At 39.3% G+C, this 20,140-nt stretch overlaps 1 protein-coding gene across 3 annotated transcripts in view; it reads left to right on the plus strand.

The window, feature by feature from the left end:
• Nucleotides 1–15,126, plus strand: part of PAPSS1 (3'-phosphoadenosine 5'-phosphosulfate synthase 1) — a 122,317-nt gene extending 107,191 nt beyond the window's left edge. For all 3 annotated transcript variants that reach the window (XM_047798453.1, XM_047798454.1, XM_047798455.1), the window contains 2 exons: nucleotides 1,620–1,849; nucleotides 14,400–15,126. In XM_047798453.1, the coding sequence (XP_047654409.1) occupies nucleotides 1,620–1,849; nucleotides 14,400–14,538 (369 nt within the window). In that variant the 3' untranslated portion in view covers nucleotides 14,539–15,126. The remainder of the gene's footprint in view (nucleotides 1–1,619; nucleotides 1,850–14,399) is intronic.
• The last annotated feature ends 5,014 nt before the right edge of the window (nucleotides 15,127–20,140 follow it).

The following is a 20,140-nucleotide window of genomic DNA, read 5'->3' on the forward strand; positions in this document are numbered from 1 at the left end:
TGCGCCACCAGGGAACTCCAGTTTAAATCATTTTCATCTAGTTTTTTTTACCTGTTAAAGTAAAACATAGAGAAAAATGCATCCATCACAAGAGTACATCTCAGCAGTCTTAGAGTGAGCATACTCTGATTACCAGCACAACACCCGAGTGAATTAGGTACAAGCTTTTATTTCCAAGGTTGGTACAAACTTCCAGTTGTACATCCTGAGTATGTAAGATATAGCACGGCGACTCTGGTTAACAGTGCCGAGACCAGCTCAGCAGGTTAGGGCTGAAGAAAGGGTGCTGTGAAACTTAAGGAAAAAAGTTAACATAAAACAAGACACAGAGACATTTATCTTAAGGTGGGAACCGGGGGACTCAAGGTCTCAGGGACCAAGAGCGCTGCCTCAAGAGACCACACTGCTTTTATTGTGCTCTTTGGGATTACGTCAAGTGACGAGGGGGCTATAGGTGCAGGATATAATTTTTCTTTATTATTTTATAAGTTCTTCTATTATTTTAACAGTCACATAGGTGGTAAATGGTTAATCTTTTACTCTGACCTTGAGGCATTTAACAGTCATTAGCATTTGAGGAAGCTTGCTGTTAGCTATCTATGTATAGCATTCCAGAGAATCATCTCTGTGCTTCTGCAGACTGCATGCCTATCTTCTGCAACCCTGTGTGCCTAGGTTTACACCTTGGTTCTCTTTGCTAATGCATATTCTGCTAACAACTGCTCATAAACCACTTGGGGCCATGAGGTTCCTCTTTTATTCTTTCTCTTATTCTTAAGAGGACCTGTTAGGCAAACAGTGTGCCATTCTGCACAGGTCTCGTGTGCCTAGACCAGTACATTATGTCCTCATTCAGCTGACCACTTGAATAATTTATACCTTTAGGTCTTTGTTCTTAAGCTTAAGTCATTTACCAGCACTGTGACTATTTTTCAAGCAGGAAGATGGGGTAAAGTAAAGCAGGACAAGATGGAGTTTTCAGCAAAGAGGCTAAGAAAATATTTAGAAACATGTCTCGCAACAAATAGTATTGCCTTGTATACTTGGGATTTGCTCAGAGTAGATCTTAAGTATTCTCACCATTGGCATAGAGAGTTAACTGTGTCTTAATGGATGTGTTCATTAACTTGATTGTGGTAAATATTTTACAGTGTATTTGTGTATCAGATCTAGATGTTATAGGCTTTAAACAAAAACAGTTTTATTTGTCAGTTATACTCAATAAAGCTGAGGAAAAAAACCCAGAACATTATCATTGCCCTAGAAAGCCCTTTCAGTTGCCTCTCTCAAAGAATCAACCACTAGCCTGATTTCTACCCAATAGATGAGATTTTGAACTATATAAGTTGCGTAAAATTGTACAGACACAGTTGTACATTCACATTATTTCTTAGAGGTAAATACCTAAATACATATACATAGACATCCATATACATATATATGTTTAGATTTTTTTTGGAGTGGAAGAGGTTGCCAGTTTTGCTTCTGGCTTCCCGAGATGAGATTTCCTTTGGGTAGATATTGATTGTGTAACAAGTATATGCATTTATCATCCACTTATTATTTCTAAGTGCTGGTCATAAAATCATGATTATCTAATATGAAATTTTTTATTCTAGGTCCAGTGGCATTGCAGAGCACGGATGGTTGCAGGAGCCAATTTTTATATTGTTGGGCGAGACCCTGCTGGCATGCCTCATCCAGAAACAGGGAAGGATCTTTATGAGCCAACTCATGGCGCCAAAGTGCTGACCATGGCCCCTGGCCTAATCACCTTGGAAATAGTTCCCTTTCGAGTGGCAGCTTATAACAAGAAAAAGAAGCGGATGGACTACTATGACGCTGAGCAGTAAGCTTTACATTCTCTGCATAGATCTATGAAACACCTTGGGCTCTAAGCTCCTCCTGGGACTTTAGTGTATTGTCTCATCTTTATAACACTTTACAAGCTTCATCATACCCATTTCAGAGAAAGGCAAACCAAGGAAATGAATTTCTCAATATTTTAGAAGTTAGAAATAGAAATAAAAGTTGCATCTGGTTTCATGGTTCATGATCTCAGGAATTTTGTTGTGAACGGCAGTAATGACATTTCTGCTGGTGCTGAGCATATAGAAGCATCCAGGGACTTACTGATGATTATGCTGGTGAGTCCAGGAGAGCTACATAATGAGAGAGAGTTTAATATTTGTGTAGTCATCGTGTAATAGGCACTGTCCTAATTGCTTTACAGGTATTAAATTAATTATTCCCCACAATAATCCTGTGAAGTAGGTGCTATTATTATCCTCATTTTTTTAGATTAGTAGCAAACTGAGCGTACCAAGTTCAAATAACTTGTGTAAAGACTCAGAGCCAGGGAATGGCAGCTTAGCAGCTGAACTCTAGCAGTATGGCTCCATAGCCTAGGCTTTTGACCACTAAGAGTGCAACTTCTTTCTTCAGAGATCTTAGAAGGAGCAAAAAATGAACAGCCTTTTAGTGCAAGTTATTGGTAGTATTGAGTGTGTATTTATCTTCCTTTGACAAAATTATATTAATTGTTATCTACAGATAATATCAATACAGACATACCTCAGAGATAGTGTGGCTTTTTAATTAAAGCAAGTATCACAATAAAGCAAATCATGTAAATTTTTTGGTTTTCTAATACATGTAAAAGTTATGTTTACATTATACTGTAGTATATTAAGTGTGCAATTGCAATATTTCTAAAAAAAGCAATTTACATATCTTAGTTAAAAATACTCTGTTGCTAAAAAGGACTAACCATTGTCTGAGTCTTCAGTGAGCCGTGATGTTTTTGCTGGTGGAGAGTCTTAGACGTTAATGGCTGCTGACTGATCAGGTTGCTGAAGGTTGGGCTGTGGCAATTTCTTACATTAAGACAATGACGTTTACCATGTCGATTGACTCTTCCTTTCAGGAATGGTTCCTCTGAAGCATGCAGTGCTGTTTATTAGCATTTTACCCACGATACAGCTTCTTTCAAAACTGGAGTCAGTCCTCTCAAGCTCTGCCACTGCTTTATCAACTAAAGTTTATGTAATATTCCAAATTCTTTGTTGTGATTTCAACAGTCTTCACAGTGTCTTCACCAGGAGTAGGTTCTATCTCAAGAAACCACTTTCCTTGCTTATTCATTAGAAGCAACTCTGCATCCATTCAATAATGAGACTATAGAAATTCAGTCACATATTCAGGCTCCACTTGAAGTTCTCTAGCTATTTCCATCACATCTGCAGTTACTTCCTCTGCTGAAGCCTTGAACCCCTCAAGTTATCCATATGGGTTGGAATCAACTTCTAAATTCTTGTGATTGTTGGTATTTTGACCTCTTCCCAGAAATCATGGATGTTCCTAATGGCATCTAGAATGGTGAATCCTTTATGGAAGGTTTTCAATGGACTTTTCCAAATATATTAGAGGAATCACTCTCTAGGGCAGCTAGGCTATAGCCTTATGAAATGCATTTCTTAAATAAGAAGCCTTGGAGGTTGAAATTACTTGATCCACAGGCTGCAGAATGGATGTTGTATTAGCAGGCATGAAAATAACAGGAACCTAATTGCACATCTCCATCAGAGCTCTTGGGTGACCAGGTGGGTGCATTGTCATTGAGCAGTCATATTTTGAAAGGAATCTTTCTTTCTGAGGAGAAACTCTCAACAGTGGGCTTAAAATATTCAGTAAACCATGTTGTAAACAGATGTGCATCATTCAGGCTTTGTTGTTCCATTCATTTATAGAGCACAGGCAGAGTAGATTTAGCATAATTCACAAGGGCCTTTGGATTTACAGAATGGAAATGAGCACTGGCTTCAACTTAAAGTCACCAGTTGCATTAGCTTCTAACAAGAGAGTCAGCCTGTCCTTACAAGCTTTGAAGCCAGGCATTGACTTTTCCTCTCTCACTATGAAAATCCTAAATGGTGTCTTCTTCCAGAAAAAGGCTATTTCGTCTAAAGGGAAAATCTGTTGTTTAGTGTTGCCTCCTTCATTAATTATCTCAGCTAGATCTTCTGGATAACTTGCTGCAATTTCTACATCAGCACTTGTTGCTTCTCATTGTACTTGTATGTTATGGAGATAGCTTCTTTCCTTAAATCTCATAAACCGATCTCTGCCAGCTTCAGACTTTTCTTCTGCAGTTTCCTCACCTTTATCAGTCTTTGTAGAACAGAATCAATCTTGCTCTGGATTAGACTTTGGCTTAAAGGAATGTTGTAGCTGTTTTGATCATCTGTCCTGCTGTTGCTGTGACTGTGGTGTAGGCTGGTAGCTATGGCTCTGATTTGACCCGTAGCTTGGGAACCTCCATATGCTGTGGATGTGGCCCTAAAAAGCCAAAGCCAAAAAAAAAAAAGTGTGAATAAATAAATAAGTATCCATGAAAACTCCCCCACTGAGAACCCGCAAGGAAGATAGGCTTGCCTTCCTACAAATCTATAAAATATATAGTGTCAGAGATGGACTGCTGGGGAGGGCAACGCTTTACTTCTCACCCAGCATACAGTTTGTTTAGTTGTGTGTAGGATTTTATGAACATAACCTTGTTCTGGAAATAACAGTAACTTATAGAGAGATAAGAGAAATAGAATCATTCTGTTAGTGGTCAAATACTTAAAACTTAGGTGAGTTTCCATTTTAATGAGTTAAGGAAACAAAATTAAATAGAGTCGAGCTTTTCTTTTATACTTCTTAGGCTGCTATGTTTCATGACTGTGGTTTCTTTGCATGATCAGCTGATTTAATCACATACAAGACCCTAAAGCCCATCTGTATGTAGTTGAGTAATGTGCTGGGAAGCCCTTGATAACTTTCATGTTTTGTTAAATCTGTGTAATAATGCTTTAAGTCTCTCTTTTAATCATTCAAAAGCTAAATAATTACATCAGTACTCATAAGATTTTCCAGTGATGAATTCTATATTAGTTGCATGACTGGCTCGTTTTCTTGGAATTTTTTTTGAGTTACCAAATCTTAATGAATGGTAACTTGGGAAGCTTTAAAACTGCCTTAGTTTTCTAATTTTTGTATATTTCTGTTCAAATATAATTAAGTTGGCGGGAATATGTTGGAAAGTGATTAAAATTTTGCGAAAAGGCGATAGTCTTTGATGTAGTGAGAAAACACAGTTATTAATTATGCACATATGAGGTTGTCCTATATTTGATTAATGGATGTTATTCAATGCCAGCTTTTATGTAATTAATGATTTTTTAGCTTTTGATTTGATTAAATACCAGTGTAAGACAAGGCTTAAAGAGAAAAAAACTTTATGAAAATTACAGGCATTATTGATAAGAATTATGATAAAAATCATCTGTTTTTACTTAGGAAGTTAAGTCAGTGCATGTTAGCTATAATAATGACTCAAGGAAATTTAGTTTTAAGACTAAAAGATTAAAGCCCCTTCTTTCGGATTTTACAAACTTATAAAGATAATTCAGCTATTTATAATTTTTTCCTTTACATAGTAAATCCTATTTCTATTTGAATAGGTAAATGCAGAATTTTGGTTCAGATTATTTATATAGCAACTCAACAAAAAGAGAGTGCACATGAGTGAGAGTGCCTTGTGGCAATAGGTAAGTGAAGGAACAGGTGGACCTAAACGTTTGCCATCTCGTTATTTCCAGGTTATCATGAAGTATTTCTTTCATATATTTAATGCTGAAGTACTTAAAATCATGTCCTATTAGTGTCTTTTTTTTTTTAAAGCACTCTAATTAGAGGCATCCTTCAAGTATTTTCTCATATATTCTTCATTTCTTTTATATACTTTCCACAGGAAAGCTCATCTGTTCTTGTGTTTTCTATTGGTTGGCTCTTAAAGCTATACCTGGTGTTTCCAAATTGCTAATTATGTTAGTTTCCTATTGCTGAGTAACACATTAACACATTTAGTGTCTTAAAACATTTCCCATTTATTATCTTGTAGTTGCTTAGGTCAGATGTCTGGGAGGGTTAGACTGGACTCTCTGGCGGGGCTGGGCTCTTATCTGAAGGCTCTGGAAAGAATCGACTTCCAAGATGAGACTTGCTGGCAGCATTCAGTTCCTTAGAGTTGTAGGACTGAAGTCCCCATCCTCTTACTGGTTATTGCTCTCTGCAGTCGGCAGCCACTTAGGTTCTTGTGGGCCCTTCAGCTCAGTGGTAGAATCTCCCTCATGTCAGATCTCTCTCTGTTGGTGGGGATTGCTTCAAATCTGACTTCTGTGGTCATCTGAGGACATTATTTGCTTTTAGAAGGCTCGAGTGATTAGTTTAGGCCCGCTCACGTAATTTCACTATTTTAGGTCAGTTGATTAGTAACTTTAATTGCATCTGCAAAATTCCTTTTGCAGTATAAGGACCTATCATGGTAGTAACACCGTGGGGTGAAGGTCATGAAGACTACCGCACTAATGGGTGTTTCTGCTTAGATTTCTTGATATTATTTAAAATTCCCAGAAGCAGCTTTACTTTTCCCTTCATGTATCTCCAGATCCTGAGATTCCCTAGTTACTTGTTCTTCCCACTGTGTGGAATCTTGAAGTCTTTTATTCTTTCACCTCACTTTTCACATCCAAGTTTTTCATGCCGTTGTGTGACTTTTGTTCTTTCTCTTTCTTGCTGTGTACTCTTTATCATATGTAAATATTTCTGTTAGACTACTGAGGAACTGTCTTTTCCATTAATTCATAAGATGCTTTGTTTTTATTAATTTTTGTGTTTCTTCTGAAAGCTGGTAGACTCTAATTGCATGCATTTACCAGTGAGTTTGTCCTATGTAGATTTTTTTTTTTGTCTTTTTTTTTTAAGGGCTGCACCTGTGGCATATGGAAGTTCCCAGGCTAGGGGTCCAGTCAGAGCTGTAGCTGCTGGCCAGAGCCACAGCAACGCAGGATCCAAGCCGAGTCTGCGACCTACACCACAGTGCACGGCAACACCGGATCCCCAACCCACTGAGCAAGGCCAGGGATCGAACCCACAATCTCATGGTTCCTAGTCAGATTCGTTACTGCTGCGCCACGACTGAGAATTACCTGTGTAGATTTTGCACGTATTTTATTGCAGGGAGTTATGGCAATAGATAAGGTCTAATTTAAAAATCGATTGCACTGTCTTTTTACTATAATTTGAATCATAATTAGGGACATACTAGTATTTATATTTTTGAAAGTCAAATTATATATGTTATATATGCTGTATCTTATTTTAAAGTCATATTACATTGAAATTAGTATAATAATTTCTGATTGTGTTATGCTTTATTCATTAACCATTTATTGAGTTTTTTTTTTTTTTTTTTTGTCTTTTTGCTATTTCTTGGGCCACTCCCACGGCATATGGAGGTTCCCAGGCTAGGAGTTGAATCGGAGCTGTAGCCACCGGCCTACACCAGAGCCACAGCAACGCGGGGTCCAAGCCGCGTCTGCAACCTACACCACAGCTCACGGCAACGCCGGATCGTTAACCCACTGAGCAAGGGCAGGGACTGAACCCGCAACCTCATGGCTCCTAGTCGGATTCGTTAACCACTGCCGCCACGAGGGGAACTCCCATTTATTGAGTTTTTACTGTGTACGTGTCATTGCTAGCTGTGGGCCCTGTAGTTGGGAACGAGCAGGGATTGTTGTTGTCCTCATAGGACTTAGGTTCTGGAGTAGGCAGACAATGAACCACTAAAAACACTGTTACTTAAGGGTGGCATGTGCTTTTGCAGAAGACTTGTGGGAAGCTCTGCTAACACTTGTCTGATGAAGTCTAGATTGTCAGGAGTGGGTTCCTGGAGCAAGTGACATTTGGGCAGAGCTCCAGAAGATAAGTGGGTTTTCCCCTGGTAGAGAAGGAGGTAATAGCATTATGGACAAAGCAATAAGCATGTGCAGAGGTGCCAGGGTGAGAAAACCCAGAGGGTTTGGGAAGGGTAGGCTGGAAAAAAGAGAGGAAGAAGGGTGATGGGATAAGGACCAGATAAGGCAATTCTTTGAAAGGTCCAAACTGGGATCAATTGTCAGAGATAGTAGTGCTCCAGTGTACATTAAATGTTAGGAAGTTCAGGCTTTGGGTAAATTAGGTAAGTTGGATTATACAGATTGATTCTCCTGAGAAATTAAAAATTCTGGATTTAAAAATGAAAGTTTTTGTAAAAGCATTGTGGCACTCAAAAGATGTTAAGAACTATAAGGCCAAAGTAGTAAGTGAAGGTTAGAGCTTCAGTAAGCAGGGCAGTGAAGTTGCTTTTGTCCTGGTGGACCTAGCAAACTTGGGTACTGATTTCCATGGTCCTGACCTGGGTGGGGAGTCCACCGGGAGACACTCCCAATCAGCTGATACTCCTTCCACCTTGGGTACTAAGGCAGAACCTGAAATGAACCCTGTCCATTCTTCTCCCCCAAGAACCAAAGCAGAGCACTGCTTTTAGGCTCAAAAGCTCAGACCTGCTCCAGTGGGCCAAACACATATTTCCTGGGTTGTATCAAAACAAAACAGATAAACAACCAAAAAGCCTTCAAACCATGAAATTAGTTTTGAGTGGTTCTTAACTGGGCATGCCTCTAAGTATTCAGCAGAAGCAGGCATAGATTCTCCCTGGCGCATTACTCCTTTGTTCTAGGCCTCACCTTATTCCCACAAATAATTATACAAGCTTAATGAACAGGTTAAGTAAAAAATGATAACATGTACAAGGAAACAAAGTACCAAAGCAAGGAAAAAAGCAAAAAAAAAAAAAAATTACAGTCAGCACAGCCAGACCTGCAGAGACTTTATATGCTAGAATTACCAGACATGGCTTACAAAGTAACTGTACTTGCAGTGTTTATTAAAACAAAGACAAATTTGAAACTGCATGGCACATAAAAGTATAGACAGGACCTAGCAGTATAGACAAGAGGAAGATGGGAGGGAGGTCCTTGTGACGGTGTGCATTAGTGCAGGCGAGAGTGAATGAAATGATGGTTTAGGTTTAAGGAGGTTGCCACAGGGGATTGGAAGCAAGGTGATTAGGTGGTCCCTGGAAACTTGTTGTTTGATGGAGTGTCTGACAGGAGCTGTTCTCTAGCTTTTGTTTATAAGGGAGAAAACGTGATGAACGAAGGATTTTGGTAAATTAGTTTGAGATAATTACATTGTTCATGGATTTCAATTGGTCTTTGGTTTGGAAATAAAAATTGTCAAATGTGTCATGTGTGATGCCAGTCGCTGCTGCTTGGCTCCTGAAAAGTAAGCTATAAATAACTGTTGATCTGGTTTTGAAGAGATGATCTGTATTTGAAAAGAATTCTTAGTGTATTGGTGTATACTGTATTATTTTTGAGTTTCTTTCAAGTGCCATGAAAGTTAATTAGCTGCCAAATAATTCACTAGCTTCACTTATATGTTAACCATTATTTTTGGTTCTGTCAGAGAAGTTTCTCTTTGCTTCTCTGATCCATTATCATCTGCTTAGCTTTTTTTTTTTTTTTTTTTTTTTTCCTTCTCCTTTTTTGGCTGCCTTGTGGCATATATGGAGTTCCCGGGCCAGGGATCAGATCCCAGTTACAGTTGCGACCTAAGCCTTAACCACTCTGCCAGGCCAGGGATCGAACCTGAGTCCCAGTGCTCCCGAGACCCCGCTGATCTCGTGGCACCACAGCAAGAACTCCTAGTTAGCAGTTTTTAAAAAGCTGGTCAAATTGAATATGAACTTTCAAAAGAGACACTGGAAGGCCTGTCAGCTGACCCCAGCTTCTTGTCTGTTTGAATAGCTTGTGCTGGTGGCTCTAACAGCCACATGTGTGGACTGAGAGATGGCAGATGGTTGTAAAGATTTAAAATCTTCAACAAGTGGCCAAGAGTCCTTGTACTTTGTAGTCAAGATGCCAGCCAAATGTAGTGAGTGTGTCCCACATGAGACAGGGTGCTGGTCCCACATGGTCCCACACAGTCTGCTGGATGGGGTGCTTTCTCTGTCCCTGTGTTTTAACCCCTTCCCCTTTGTTTTGGGGATTTGATTTGCTTGTTTGGTTTTGGCTTTTTTTTGGTTTTTGTTTTTGTTCATTTTTTTTTTAAGAGGAGGCGTTCTGTCAACTGTGGCTTAAAAGAATCTGTGACCAAGTGGTTTTCAAAAGGAAAAAAAAAAAAACAGACTTGTGTTTCTTTTTTCAGGTGCCATGGAGATTGCTTAACAAGTACGATTAGGTGGCCTAACTAGAATTGCTTTGTAGTGAGAGCCTAAAGCATTTTATGTAGTAGTAGCCTTTCCTTCTTCTGACAGATTCCTGATTATTCACAGGTAAAGTTCAGGGCTAGTTTTAGATCTTTCCCGGAATGCCTCAGTGTTCACTTAATTTCGTGTTTGTTTTTTCTGTAAAATGCTGTCCATCTAAAGGTCTAATTGTGAAAACCGAGATTAGGTTACAGATAATGACTCTCGTGTCAAGTCCTTGCACCTGACTCCTGATGAAAAGTAAAATTCCTGACGTGATGGATAGAAGTACAAAGAGGAGGCAGAGGGAAATAAATGTGTCTTCGTAGCCAGGGTGGAGTGGAACCACCACCATGTGGAAGCAGAAACTCCCATTTCATGTGATGAAGAAATGCCTGTGGCATGCGGGGCAGATGGTGTGTGAAATAGCCTCAGGAAAAGAGGTACCCAGGGACCTTGGGTTTAAAATGCAATTTCGGAAGGAATGCAAGCAGACTTCTGGATTTCAGACTCTTTGGCATTCAGGGAAAAGAAAGGACTTTTAATTGGTCTGGCTTTTTTCCCTTTAATCGAAAAGTCAAGACGGAGTCATCCAGCAAGCTGCTCCCTCACTTCCTTCTCCTTGCCCATCAGGAACAGGCACTTTATGCATGTGACACAGGGTTTCCTTTTTTTGAAATCAGAACCTGGCCAGATCTAGGGTCATATTTTTCCTCAGTGAGGCATATTTAGGGAATGGATAAGACCTGAAACATTTAGGGTTTTGTCAAATGATTCTCAGCTGAACTAACCAGTTTTCCATCAGGTTGGAGTGAGGATTTTTTAGATACCATTGGAGAAATCTGGACCCCTCCAGCTGTTGACTTCCTCTCCTGCTAAACTCTGCGCTGGGGGTAACCTCTTTGGCCTGGAGGTATATGGTCCCCTAACTATGTTGATGGATCTTATTACCAGTTCATGCCCATGCCCAGTCTGGCTACCCTCTGGAGAAAACCTTACATCTCTATTGAGAAGGCTGAGACTCTGTTGCCTTAACCACCTTATCTTTTTCTGACTCTAAATCATCACTACTTCTTCTTCATTCTTCACCCTCTTGGTCAGAACTTCTTTCTCTCTGTTCTTCATCCCAGACTTTCTTCTCCATCTTTCATCTCTCTCCTATTTCCCTTTCTTGGATTTCATCCTCCTCCCCTTTCTCCTTCTTGACACTTATTTTCTTTTGCCTATACGCTTGCTAAGAACTCCATTTTCCTTTTTAAAAAAAAATCTTTTCTCCTATCTGTATCTCTGCCACTTTACCACTTTATCTCTTCCCTTCATTATCTGGTCAAACTCCTTGATTAAGGAAAATTTGAATGCTGATTCATATATCCAGTGGATTATTCCCCCCCCCCCCCATGGTCATCTTCCTTAACTCCTCTGTGACCTTAACCTCAAAATTTTTCTTTTTCCGTCATCATGGTTTTCTTCCTACTCCTTTGACAAATGCTTTCTCTTTGGGTGAGTCTTCTTTGGAGAGCTTATCTATTTTCTCAAACTCAGTTTTCATTTTAGTGTTGATAAATTTAAAAATTCTATTTGGAACTCCAACCTTTCCTGAATTGTTTGAAAATCTCCTGTCATAGACTTGCTTTTTTTTTTTTTTTTGGCCACACCCACAGTCAGTAGAAATTCCTGGACCAGGGATCCAAGCGGAGCCTCAGCTGTGCCTTATGCCATAGCTGTGGCAACACCGGATCCTTAACCTGCTGCGCTGGGCTGGGGATTGAACCCCAGCCACCACAGAGACAGTGCTGGGATCCGTAACGCACTGCACCACACCAGGAACTCCAGCCTCGCTTTTCTTCTAGGCCCATCTCACATGCAGTCAATTTCTTCTCCCTTGAAGTTGTAGTCATTTAGGTAAGGGAAAGAAGATAGCTTACTTCATATATCAGCTATGGTAACCAGCTCATCTGCATGGGCCGTTTTATTAGTAGATCTGACTTCTCTTGCACATTGAATGCATGACAGAAGTGCGAGATACTCCCTAGGTTTAAACTTCCTGAATCCATCTTGCTTGGAGGCAATATCTGTTAACCTTTCATTTTTATTGATCATCTTTGAAAATGTGTGCAGACATTTAAAAGATGTTTAACCTAAGAAGATGAGAGCTGCTGAAATACTGAGTGGAATGTATATCTTACTGTCTTTCTTGCGGTGCAGGGAATAGAAACGCAGAAAATGTCACATGCCTGAGTTAAGTGTCATCTGCTTACTAGTAAGAGATGGAATTATAAAGCATCAGATTGATTTTCCAGTGGCTGATTAAAAGAGTTAACACTATTTTATATTCATATCCTGTATATATAGCATTCTAGAATAAAACTTTGTTTCTGATTATTTCCTTTATGTAGATGGCTAGAAGTGTGATTATTAAACATACCCGGCATACCTGTAGAAGCAAGAGCCATTTGGCAAGTTATGATTTCACTTTGATTCCCAGGTTACCTCCACAAATAGTTAAGTGGGGAGAGAGCATTGAGCCGCTGATGAGGAGTAAACAGAGCTTGTGATCTAGTGACTTGCATGACCTTGGATTCTCGCAGACCTGGTCTGCTCTCTAGCTGGTTCCCTTGTTTGAGGGAAGAGGTTGAAATTACCAGTAGACAATATGTGTCTTAGCTATAGGTGCTTTGCGTATAGTGGTCTAAGGGCTTTTGTGTGTCTTTGTAGGTATGAAGATGAAAAAAACTAACACTACCTTTGTGCAGTATTTTAATCAGTGGGTAATATTTATTGCTACTTGCTTGCTATTGTTTTTTTTAGGTTCCAGTTTTTCTCTAAATGTTCCAAAATGCATTTAGCCTTTCAGATTCAAATTTCCTAAAAAGTTTTCAGTCTGTGCTAACTAAATTTTTTTTTTTTTAATTTTCCCATTTCTAAATTTTTAGTTGCAGGGGCTGGGGAAAACCAGGGCTGGAGGGAGGAGAGGAGTGGGTATGACTATAAAAGGGCAACCTGAGGGATCGTCATGGTTTTGGAACTGTCCTGATTCTTGACTATAGTGGATATGTGAACCTGTACATGTGATGATATTGTCCAGAACTAAATAAACACAGAGAAATGAGTATGAGTCAAACTGGAAAAATCTGAGTAAGACTGGCGGATTGTTTCAAGGCTGATATCCCGTTTGTAATATTATGCTGCAGTTCTGCCAAATGTTACCATTGGAGGAAACTGAGTAAAGGATACATGGGATATTGCTGCCATTTCTTATGATTGCATTTGAGTCTACAGTGATCTCAGTAACAAGTTCCATTAAAGTATATTTTTTCTTTTCAAAAATGGGTGATTGGATAGTGTGATTTTTTTGCTCAGTGACAAACTTGAAATCAGGTTGATATAAGTACTACATTGCATCCAGATTTTTTTTTCATTAAACTTGTCTACACATGAACAGAATGAACAAGTTTTTTTTGTTGTTTTTTTGTTTTTTGGTTTTTTTTTTTGCTTTTTAGGGCTGCACTTGCAGCATATGGAGGTTCCCAGGCTAGGGGTCTAATTGGAGCTGTAGCTGCCAGCCTAAACCACAGCCGCAGCAATGCCAGATCCAAGCCGCGTCTTCGACCTACACCACAGCTCTCAGCAACGCTGGATCCTCAACCCACTGAGCGAGGCCAGGGATCAAACCCACAACCTCAAGATTCCTAGTCGGATTCATTTCCCCTGAGCCACGACAGGAACTCCCAAGTTTTTAAAAATTTCATTATCTTGGGGTTTCATACATAGCAGAGCCGCTCCCCTCTATTGAGAGTCAGCCCCGGACACAAGGGTTTGTAAATAAATAAATAATAAAAGTAAAAAAAAATAATTTTTTTGGGAGTTCCCGTCATGGCGCAGTGGTTAACAAATCCGACTAGGAACCATGAGGTTGCGGGTTCGGTCCCTGCCCTTGCTCAGTGGGTTAACGACCCGGTGTTGCCCTGAGCTGTGGTGTAGGTTGCAGACGCGGCTTGGATCCTGTGTTGCTGTGGCTCTGGCATAGGCTGGTGGCTACAACTCCGATTGGACCCCTAGTCTGGGAACCTCCATATGCCGCGGGAGCGGCCCAAGAAATAGCAACAACAACAACAACAACAACAAAAGACAAAAAAAATAATAATTTTTTTAAGGAGAAAAAAATTCACTATTGGTTTTTAAAAATGTGAAATTAATTTTCTTTTTTTTCCCTCCCTTTCAGCCATGAAGACTTTGAATTTATTTCGGGAACACGAATGCGCAAACTTGCCCGAGAAGGCCAGAAACCTCCTGAAGGCTTCATGGCTCCCAAGGCGTGGACCGTGCTGATGGAATACTACAAATCCTTGGAGAAGGCCTAAACTCTGAAGCCAGCCATCTCACCTTTGACACCTCACTGAGTAACAAGAGGGGACCACGTAGTTATTGTTGGCTTTTCTTTGTGGTATCTATCCAGATGTGCTTCCTAAAAACAGACCCTTTCCTGTAACTAGCATCAGTTTTGGTCGGCCTTATGAGTTCTGTTCTGAACTAATGTAACACACTCCTGGTTGTAACGTATCTTTTCCACTGACTATAGTTAATATTCCTACAATTCAGTTTTAAAACCTTGTCTTTTTGTTTTATATTTATGCTTCTGTCTCATGATTTTTTTTTCAAGCTGATATATATTAGTTGTAACCAATAGTATTCATATGGCATCTTACTTTTCATCTCTTGAGAAAAGAAAAAAAAAATCTCCTAAACAATAAACATGGTTAGACCTTGTTTTGGGAATTTTACAAGACATCTGTAGGAATTAGATTTTCTTTTCTCTCCATTGAAAATATAAATTGCTTTCTTCCAATCAGCTATTGAGCTCTCAGCTGTTATAATCTAAAATATATTAATATCTATGTAAGCCCTAGATGAACTTTCTTTATTCAATAAAAGTAAACTTTGGCTTCTTATTTACGTGATTCTTTTAAAAATACTGCTTTTTTTACACATATTTGATCCTTCTTGTGAAAAAGTTTCTGAGGGAGAAGGGGAAATACAGGCATCTTTCGTTATTGGAATCTAATCATTAGTTCCAAGCACTGTTTCATAGTGAATTTTTAAGTAGGAAGATAATAATGCATTCTCGGTCCATCTAAAAACTCAACCTGTTTTCCAGAATATTTCTCTAATATTCTTAAATACCTAAGATAGTGGTATTAATAATAGAGACATGATAGAGGGAGGTAGGGGATGCCAGTTAGTTCATTGGAGGAGACCACGTGGGACAGCGTATCCAGTTTGCTTCTGTAGACTGTCCTCCAGTAGAATATTCAAATGGTGATGACTATTTAGGAGCTGAGTATACAGTTTTGGTACAGAGGCCAGCATTTTTGATATGCAGTCTTAACTTGTTATGATGAAATACTCTTGCATGATTTGGCCTTGATAATTCAGCATTATAAAGAGATGGCAGATTATATACATGGAGATATTGTTATGTCATTAAGGCCAAAGGGAAATGAAGTACAAGGAAAAAAACCAGATAATTGAGGAAATCAATTAATAAATGTTGATAAACAGAAAAAAGCAAATGATTAGATGTTTTCTAACAGACAGAATTCTTCACTAGTGGATATTGAATGAAAATATTCATTAGTGGGTGATGTGAAAAGCATATAGATGTGTATGTGGATGGGAAATATTAGAGGTGACAGCTGGTACTACTTTTTGGGCTCTGCATTATCTGAATCTCTTTTAGGGAGAACTCCTTTATATAAACCTATGAAGATTGAAGTGTTGCAGAGGGATAACCTCTCCAACTGCAAACATCTAAGATATGACATACAGAGCCTCTCAGCTCAGCTAATTCAGAAACTCCCACCTCCAGTGTTGAACATGTGGAAACAATGCAGAGATGTAAGGACAGAATGAATGATGGTTTCATGGTAGCAGTGATGAGTTGAGGTGCTGGGGACAGTGAGTATCCTGTGGAGGTGACACCCATGTTAATAGAGTCTCCTGTGGCAGAAGTAGTATCCTATCAAATATTCCAGTGGCATGACCTTGGCTGAGTCCTCTGCCACTAACCTCTCTTCATTCCTGACCATTTTCCAAGCCTCATTCTCTTGACTTTCCTTCAGTTCTGTAAAGTACCCAACAGCCTTGCTGTATACTTGTTTGCTGCCTAAATTATCTGGAGTTTCTTTTTTCTTTTTTTTATTGGCCACTCCCAGTGCATTCGGAAGTTTCTGGGCCAGATGTCAAACCCATGCCACAGCAATGACAACGCCAGATCCTTAACCCGCTGAGACACAAGAAAACTCCTTTTTTTTTTTTGCCAAGAGCCTTGATCTCAGTAGGTGGCATGTGAGAAAAATACGTATTTCACATGAAAGTCTTGATACTGTTTAATTCAAGGTGATTTTCAAAAGTTAAATACAAAATAATTTTTTTTAACATGCAGCATTCAGAAAACACCTTTTAGAATTACGAAAGTGTAAAATCAAGATGAGAACCTGAAGAACAGTAATCAAGATTAATGGCACCAGGGCGAAGTGGCGTCAGAAAAGTAGTTTTGTCTTCCATCATGAAAGTGTCCTTTCTGAGTTAGTCCTGTTGTGCCCCTTGTCCTCTAGCCCACAAGAGAGGGACGTGATGAAAACGAATCTAGGCTCCTGTGCTCTTGGGGTTGTCCACCCACTTCTGGGTTCCAGAGAGATGGAGAAGAAAATAAAACTACCCAATGATTCTACCAGTTCACGGGTTGGTATGTGTGTCTTTTATCTACAAATAGGATATATGCAGAACTTTTATTTTTCCTTCCCAGTTCATAAAAATGAGCCCAAACCAATCTTTAAAACCTTCAATCCTTACACCAAACGTCTCCTGCCAAGTGGACTTGGAAATCTCAAGGCCGTTTTTATCTATCCATCACCTGGAAAAGTGAATGGAAAAATAATTATTTGTTATAAAGGAAGGAGGAAAATAAAGTGCAATCATCTTGGCAGAAATATAATGTTTTAAATCTGTCAATTCTCTATTCCACTCTGATAATCAAGACCACATATTTCAGTTTCGTTTCCATCCAAAAGGGGAACAATCATGTCTATTTCTTGGAAGTTGGCATTTAAACACTTTATCAGGAAAAATTCAGAAGTCATGCTTCCCACATGTGGTATATTTTTATTAGCACATATGTATCCAGGGGTGAGTTGGCTCATGAAGTAAGGAAGTATTTGCCACTGGGCTTCTTTTATGTGTGGGCTATATTTCTTAGAGGGCCTATAAGCCTCTTTGTATTTCCACAGATTCTTTTTCCTCTTCCACACAGTCTTGTCCTGAATGTAATTATGTATAAGGTGTGTGGAACACATTCTGCCCACCTAACTCCCAGTCATTCTATTCTGGACTGAGATAGAAGCCAGCCTCCCCAAAGATAAATACTTGAGCAGGAATATGTTGAGATTGGAACCTCTATTTCCTAACTTCCTATTTCACCAGATTCTCAGGAAAATAGCAGGAGAGTTTAGGGCCTAGATTTGAGGAACAGAAGTTAGAAACATTGAAAATCTCATCTTGGACCTGTATCTCCTGGACCTGCACCAGCATTTAGCATCTATAATGATCTGCCTTTGTTAAGAAGAGAAAAGGGATGAGGCACGTATAAATTTGGAAACTGGGATTAACATTATTGTATGTAAAATATACAACAAAGACCTATTTTATAGCACAGGGAATATATTCAATATTTTGTAATAACCTGTAATAGAAAAGAATCTGAAAAGGAATATATGTGTGTATACATATATTATGTATGTGTGTATGTATATATATAAAGCTAAATCCCTTTGCTGCACGTATGAAACACTGTAAATCAACTATACTTCATTTAAAAAAAAAGAAGAAAAACAAAGGAAACCATCTCCACTGAAAAGAATTAGAACACTGACTCCTCTGCTTTTCTTTTCTTCCAACAGCTCTGGCTTGTCCTGCTTGAGAAGTGTTTGTTCTTTCTGAGAGCAAAGCCACTTCTATTGCCCAAGAGAAAGTAAGCATCTGTTAAAAGCAAACTTTTGGGACCTTGCTGCACAGTCTGTTCCCCAAGAAAAATCAACCGAGTCAAAGGAGAGACAGTTAGGTCTGACCTGTGACTGATTCACCACCTGGCTGCCCAGAGCCTACCCTGAACAACTTTGTGCTCCAGTGTGTGGCTAGTGCTATTCTGAATGATCTAGAGGGACATATGTATATTCCATATAGGTGCAGTTACAGCAATTTAACTTTTGATATTTGGGGGCAATTCCAGTGGGCTACTCACTTTGAACCTTTAGAGAATTTTAAATAAAAAATAAGCTAAAAGTTGATTTTTTTTCTAGGAAATGTTTTGCCTCAAGCAGAGGCACAAGCTTCAAAGAGAGTATAGTTTTGTGGTTGTCAGGCTCTGAAGTCAAACTCGACCAATTCCTTGTTGGTTGTGTGACCTTCAGCCTCATGAGGCCTTGACTTTCTTATCTATGAACTGACGGTTATAATCAGGAATGATATGAGGTCATGCTTGAGAAGCACTGCTGCTTTATTATTTTATTACTTAAAGATGTAGTCTTTTGGCCAAGAAACACAGTGATATCAATATTTATGATTGATGAAAAGTTTACCTTTACGCTTCACTTCAATATACCATTCTCTAGCCCACTGAGCAGTAACTAAATACAGAGAAATGTTAGGTACAAATCGAAAGGAAGTCCAAACACAGTATTCCTGGTTCAGCCATAGTGTCCCCTCACTTTTTCCCTGCGTTTTCTAGATGAAGAACACAGGTCTGGGGAGTTCCCCTGTGGCTCAGCAGAAATGAACCTGACTAGTATCCATGATGATTGATCCCTGGCCTTGCTCAGTGGCTTAAGGATTTGGCATTGAGGTGAACTGTGGTGTAGTAGATTGCAGGCGTGTGGCTGGGATCTGGCATTGCTGCAGCTGTGGTGTAGGCTGGCAGCTGTAGCTACAATTTAGCCCCTAACCTGGGAACTTCCATATGCCTCACCTGGCCCCTAAAAAAAAGAAGTACATTTTTAGTTTCTTCTGTGGTGCAACAGATTAAGAATCTGACTGCAGTGGTTTGGGTCAATGTAGAAACTTGGGTTCAATCCCTGGCCTGGTGCAGTGGGTTAAAGGATCTGGTGTTGCTGACAGCTGAGGGTTAGGTCACAGCTGCAGGATGGATTCAACCCCTGGCCTAGGAACTTCCATATGCTGCTGTGCAGCCACTTAAAAGAAGAGAAAGAAAGGAGAGAGAGAAAGAAAAGGAAGGAGAAGAAAGAAAAGAAAAAGAGGAAGGAAGGAAGAAAGGAAGATACACACATATGCCTAAAGCAATCAGACTAATCCTGTGAAAAGATGATTGAACTCTGGAAAAGTATCATCAAGAAGAAGATCAAGATTAGAAAGGTTAATTCTCAAAATTAAGTTTAATGAGGAAAGTTTTCTCTTGCTTTTTTTTCTTTTGGCGGCACCCATGAAAGTTCCCCAGTTCAGGGATCAAATCTGAGCTGCAGCTGCACCTGCAGCCCACACCACAGCTGCAGCAATACCAGATCCCCAACCCCTGGGCTGGGCTGGGGATCGACCTTTGCTGCCACAGAGACAACACTGGATTCCCAATCTACTGAGTGCAGTGGGAACTCTAAGGAACTTCCACTTTAATTAATGTGGTCATTACTTATACTAAAGCTATATTTTACAAGTATTAAAATTTTCATTTAAATTTTAGCCTATTGTCACTTCTGATCAAAGCATAAAATCGTAAATATATTTAACTTTTAGAATTGAACTATAAGTGGTGCTTCATACACAAGCAAATTATTTGCATCTTATGTGGATATAACAGGAATAAAGATATTAGGAATATGAAATACAAAATTGTATACTGTTTCCCAGAGTTTTCCACACAGACTTTTTTTTCCTGTTTATACAATCAAAAGATCTCAT

This window comes from Phacochoerus africanus, chromosome 10, assembly GCF_016906955.1.
Source record: "Phacochoerus africanus isolate WHEZ1 chromosome 10, ROS_Pafr_v1, whole genome shotgun sequence".
Classification (NCBI taxonomy): Eukaryota; Metazoa; Chordata; class Mammalia; order Artiodactyla; family Suidae; genus Phacochoerus; species Phacochoerus africanus.